The 6435-nt window shown below is 39.7% G+C and overlaps 1 protein-coding gene across 1 annotated transcript; it reads right to left on the reverse strand.

Annotated features, from left to right (window-relative positions):
• Positions 1 to 3743: 3743 nt before the first annotated feature.
• On the reverse strand, positions 3744 to 4397 carry LOC149265861 (uncharacterized). The gene has a single exon (XM_089406201.1). It carries the CDS (start codon positions 4395 to 4397, stop codon positions 3744 to 3746), a length of 654 nt encoding a protein of 217 aa, XP_089262327.1.
• Positions 4398 to 6435: the final 2038 nt, after the last annotated feature.

A 6435-nucleotide genomic window follows, 5' to 3' on the forward strand; every position in this document is an offset into this window, starting at 1 on the left:
GGTAGCTGGAACATTAGTATTTTGGAAACTTTTACATAATAATTCCATGGAAAATTATAACTTTCCATCCACCTGAATGTACAACAAACATTTTAGTAGTGACAAAGTTGTAAGTCATGGGCGATTCAATAATCACAATCACCATGCTAGAGAAATTAATCAATGAGTCTCCCCTGAAAAGAGTGATTAAGAGTTGGTGGCTTGAGACTATTGGTGAACATATTCGCTCTAGGCTCCCCTCCTTTGAATATGTAATCACAAAGCACATAGATTGGGAAGGTAACAAAGCAGCGAACAAACTTGCAAATTGGGGTAGTGTACATCAGGGTAAGGAACCCATCCAGGGATGGCCCCAACCCATACAAGACATTGCCCTAGAAGAATTTAGAAGGAGTGAGGCTTCATAAGAGGCCTCCCCAATGGGGGTGATTAACCAAGTGGATATTGTTCCTGAAGGAATGTGTGGGAATTCATGAGGGCCATGTGGTCTCTTGTGTGAGGGTCGGCCTCCCCATCCTCTCCATGCACCTTATTTACGGGAGCATATATTGAACTTTGTGTGAGATTTCATTACGTCTTAGATTTCACAAGAGATGGCATCCGTTGGAAATTTATGGAGGGTGGCATGGTTTGCTATCAGACATTTGGAGTTTGGTTGTGGTATGGAATTGGTAATGCGAGTTCTGAGTAGGGCAGTGGTTGTTTTCATGAGATCCCTATCTTGTAGAGGTGGAATATGAGCCACCAACATCCCCTCCTCTTCTTACGAGTGTGAATTCCTATCAATTGTCAGTTTAGTTCTCGATTAACAATTTTTTTGCACAGGAAAAGACTTGGTTGTTTGATTTTGGTAGTGCTTTGTTGGTCCTAAAGGGGTCTAGTATTATCTCCTTCGTGCTGGAGTGGAATTGGATGCGCAAACTCTAATGGTCCTTTCTCAGGGTCTTGTTGAGCTTGGTAGTGTTTTGGAGCAGATACATTGGTTTATGGGTGATCTATTCCACATGGGTTCTTCTTAGGGAGTAGGACAGTGAATTGCATGTGTTTGTGGTAAAATTGTGGTCCTCTACATTCATTTTAGACCGATTGGTGGTGGTCACGCTAGTGGGAGTGGTGTGTTTTTCCTCATTGATAGTTACGTTTTGGAAATCTCATCATTGGTCAACCTCTATTAATCCATGTAGTGTTGGGATGATCATCATGCATTTGGTTCCCCATTTAGCTTGCTCCTCATCCAAAATTAAGCCCAATTTGGGCATCTCTGTGGGTCATGAGAGTATATCACCATTGGAATTGGCATCCCATCCCAATAGCTGAAGGTGACGAGGTAACAAAGGTTGTCACTCAGGTTATTCAATCCCTGGTGATCGAGGTGGTGGCATGGCAGACTGCTTTGGTCGAGTGGGTTTTGAAATTTGTGGTGGTAGCAGTTGGGGTAGCTCAATAACTAGACGCGAGGATTGCACACTACGAGGTCAGCATAGTGTTGAGTCAGCTTGTTGTGGTAGTTCAAGGAGATAGGGGATGGATCTTCATGTGGGAGATGGGTAGTGACATACCTGCTTTGTTGAGCATTGTCGGGATTTGATTCAATTAGTTCTCGAACACCTAGAAACCTAAGAGAGGTTTAGGCAGGAGTATCTCAATGCGCTAATGGATACTTTGAAAAAAAATATTATTTTCAGTGGCATGTCCAAGAGCACATAGTGGCTGTCTAACAGAGCCAGAACCTGTTATTATTGAAAGTAGAGAAGTTGGAGGTATGGATGGCCCATTTCAAAGAGCACATTCAATGCTCCTTCCCACCTCCTCTTCCTCCAGGAACAACTTTGGACAACAGAACCTCCATTACCTCTTATGAATTGCATGGTTACAAGTGTTTACCTGTTTTGTTTGTTTACTCGTGCTTCTGGCCTTTTAAGTTGTGGACTATGTCTCTTGATGTTTTTTATGTTTCTTTATCATAAGATGACAATGGTAGTCAATAAAACTAGTCAGGGTGAGACTACTTGCACTTTACTACTGATGTACTCTTTTTTTGAGGAATGAATATAATCTTGATTTACAAAAAATAATCTACAAGAAACATTTGAAATCTTCCATTTAAAATATGTATTATAAAAAAAAAAATTGTTCTACAACATCAAATAAAACAAATATATTTAAATGTAATATTTTAATGCTCAAAGTATTTGAATTTTTTTGAAATAATGAGTGAGAGAGAATGGGAGATAAGAGTAAGAGAGAAAGGGGAAAAAAATATGGAGAGATGGAGAGGAGGAGAGAGTACTTGAGAAGGAGAGGGAGCTCAAGAGATGGAGTTGGGGGAAAATATATGGAAGGAAGAAGTTCAAGACATATAGAGAGAGAAAGGTGGAGTGGGAGAGAGATTGACAAGGGAAAGATGGAGAGAGAGTGTGTATCTTTGGGGGTTATATATAAATACAAAGAAGGAGAGATGGAGAGAAGGGGGATAGAGAATGATAGAGGGAGGGAGATAGTCAACAGAGTTGCGGGATGAAGCTTGAGAGAGAGAGAGAGAGAGAGAGAGAGAGAGAGAGAGAGAGAGACGTGGGGGAGATACAAAGGGATGTGAGAGAGAAAGGAAGAGAGAGGGGGGGAGTGGAAAGGGAGATGAAGAGAGAGAGAGAGGGAGTGACAAGGGGATGGAGAGAGAGGGAGAGACAAGGGAGATGGAGAGAGGGGGAGAGAGGAGAGTAGGAGGGAATAAAGATAGAGGGGGAGAATGGTAGAGAGAGAGAGAGAGAGAGAGAGAGAGAGAGAGAGAGAGAGAGAGGTAGAGGGAGAGGGAGAGAGGGAGGGAGAGAGATATAGATATATATGTAGAAAGAATGTGTATGTTTTCAGGGTGATATAGATAGATAAAGAAGGAGAGACAAAGGGAGGTAGAGATACAGATGGAAGGGAGAGAGAGAGAGAAGAAGAGAGAGATAGAGGGAGGGAGGGAGAGATAGATTGATATGAAGAGAGAGAGTGTGTGTTTATGGGGAGGTGAGATAGAAAGATAAATAAGGAGAAATGGAGGGAGAGATCAATATATATGGAGGGGTGAGAGAAAGGGAAGAAAATTTCTTTCACTAAATCCATTGATTATAGTGTATAGATGTTGATTTCTAATCCTATTTTATTTCTTGCAAATTAGATGCATTGATTTCTTTGTAGATGTTGATTTCAAATTCTATTTCATTTCTTGCATTAGATGCATTCATTTCATTAAATATTTTAATTTGTAATCTTGTTTGATTGAGCGTGAGTTAGATGTAGTGATTTTAGTGTAGATTCTAATTCCTAATCCTATTTGATTACTAGCACTAGATGCATTAAGTTTAGTATAGATGTTGATTTCTAATCCTATTTGATTTCTTGCAACATTAGATGCATTGATTTCAGTGTAGATGTTTATTACGTCGTAAGGTGTTTCCTATGAGAAAAACTTTCCTCTCATGTTACTTGTCAACACTATGGGCCATTAGATTATAGGTTAGACAATTGAACCATCTTCAATCATTGGATTAGGCTAAGGAAGTTGGAACACCCTAACTACCTTATAGCCACAAATTTGATCCCTCCTAAATGGTTTCAGCTTCGCGTTGTAGTTCAAATTCACGTTGTCAATTGCAGGCCAGGGAAACACTATGGAGCTCTCTATCAAAGTACTCTTTTAATTATCACTAGAAATGCTTGCTCCGTTACAGCCTTGGATCGAACTACAATTGTGAATTCTACGTAGACAAGCTCTTTGGTGAAATGTTGTATAAAAGCTCTTCTGTGAAAGGAAAATTTACCATATCTTTGTCCTGCAATGTTTTCAATACAGGCTGATGGGCCTTGTAAAATGTAGGGCTTTCAGCTATCACAATATTCAAGCTCGCACACAAGAGTCGACCAATTGCCTGGATCTCCACTTCTCCAGTTCCGCTTCTTCCATCCACAATCCCTGCAAACATGATCATTCCATTCACAAAATCTTCACAATCAGCCACAACGCCCCAAATTGGGGACTCAAAGTTCCCTCCATCATCGGAGAGACAAAGAAGGCTTCCAAACAGTGGACGCTTATAATTCTTCAACTTCTCTACATGTATAACCAGAGTTATGCCAGAATAGCTTCCACCGAAATGGATTCCCAGAATATAACCATTTTTCCAAATCTTCAAGTGCCTTGGCACATCCTGTAATGACTTCTTCCTTAGAGTAGAGATACCCTTCTTCAAACCCCAGAAGCAATCCTCCTTGAGCAATAAACAATAAGTGTCCATGTACACATCAATAGAGCCATAGCTTCCCTTCTTCTTAACACAAGGGAACCCCTTCAAACAATTTCCCAAAGCCTCGTCATCTATTTGTAAACCTGTAATTTTAGGTAACAACGACATTTTATTCCATGGAAGATTAACGTTTGTTTAGGAAATTGCATTTCCCGCCTAAGCGGTGAGCAAACCCAGAAGGAACTGACAATGGCAATCACAATAACTACAAACATGATCATTGCATTCACAAAATCTTCACAATGAGCCACAATGCCCCAAATTAGGGACTTAAAGTTCCCTCCGTCACCGTAGAGACAAAGAAGGCTTATAGATAGTGGACACTTATAATTCTTCAGCTTCTCTACATGTATAGCCACAGTTATGACAGAATAGCTTCCATAGAAATGGATTCCCATAACATAGCTATTTTTCCAAATCTTCAAGTGCCTTGGTGCATCCTATAATTACTTCTTCCTTAGAGAAGAGATACCCTTCTTCAAACCCCAGATGCAATTCTCCTGGAGCAATAAGAAATATGTTTCCATGTACACATCAATAGAGCCATAGCTTCATTTCTTTTTAACACAAGGGAACCCCTTAAAACAATTTCCTAAAGCCCCTTCTTCAGCTTGTAAACCTGTAATTTTAGGTAACAATCACATTTTATTTCGTGGAAGATTAACGTTCGTTAAGGAAATTGCATTTCCCGCCTAGGCGGTGAGCAAACCCAGAGGGAACTAGCAGTGGCAATAAATGTTTTCTCCACTCTTTTTTTGAAACACCATGTCATTCAACAATGGCAAAACACCATAAACTATTTCAAGGCAGTATTTTGCAAGGCGTATTATGAACTTCTTGAGCAGCTTTTCTGCTGAAGCTGAGTTGAATATATCTAAAATATACTCTTTCAGAGACCGATGCATGAGATAAGTACCACTGAAAATCCTATAGAATTTCTTCAACCTTGAAGTATATAATTCTGTCTTGCTGCCATGGGAAATAATGTTAACTAAATCTAATACAGAGTATACAACATTGAAACCCGGCTTTTGTAAATTTAATACCTGCAGAAATCCAGCAGGGCGTTTTCTAATATCTCACAGATTTTGGTGTCTGGAATGTCTTCTTGGTGGGTTATTATTATCCATTATGATAATTCCGTTAGCCTAAGAGCCATAAATACTGAAATTTTCTCCAGTCTATTGACAAAAACCTTTCTCTTGCATGTTGATTACATACTGGGTGACAATCCAAGGGCCACAAGTTACATGATGGGATATGGACCAAAGTATCCTCGTCCGTTCCACCACATGGCTTCCTCCATTGTATCACAAAGAGGATTCAACATTTCTTAGTTGTAGAGGATATTCGATATGGTTTGATTGCCAGTGGAATGACCCTAATGTTTTATTTGGTGTTGTTGTTGCAAGACGTGATAACAATGATAACTTCGTAGATGCAAGAGACAACTATCAGTGGACAAAACCTAAAACCTACAATAGTAGGCCTATGGTGGGACTTTTTTCCTGACTTTATGGGGGAGAATTGTTGGAAATGACCAGAGTCTTCCAAGTAGCCTTCTCTTATAGGATGCAATTAATTTGTTTCAGTTTGTTTTAGTGATGATGTTGTTGGTGGTGTTCAAATGGTCATTTCTTGAAATTATCATTCCTAAGCCTAGATCAGGTTCAAGTTCCCCTGCTCCAACTCATGATCTACCTCAAAATCCAAAACCTATGCCAAATCCCTCTCCATCAAGTTCGAGTTATACAAAGATTGCTTTCCAACGATTATGCTTATAGAGAGAGGGTTTCGTTTATTGTGGAAGTCCATAGTGAGAAGAATCATTGCTACCACTTGTGCTCTCCTTTTGTTGTAGAGCATAAAATAGAGAGGACGCACACTCTGCATTGGAAATTGTTGCGACACCCACCGGATTTAAGATTTAAAAAAATAGGTCAACATTCAAAGCCATGATCCCTGAAATTCTTGAGAATTCAATCAAAATCCCAACATAAGTTGAATTGTCACTTGTGATTCTTTCCACATGACATATCCACACTCTGATGGACTTGGAGTTTCAATGTGCATTCGGAAAGCTCTGGCAGATGTAGGAATTTTACCAAAGGAGGTCAGTGTTTTTGATTTTTAATAAAGAATTATC

Source organism: Pinus tabuliformis, chromosome 6 (assembly GCF_031772625.1).
Source record: "Pinus tabuliformis cultivar Carrire ecotype Pingquan chromosome 6, CPIR1, whole genome shotgun sequence".
NCBI classification, from domain to species: Eukaryota; Viridiplantae; Streptophyta; class Pinopsida; order Pinales; family Pinaceae; genus Pinus; species Pinus tabuliformis.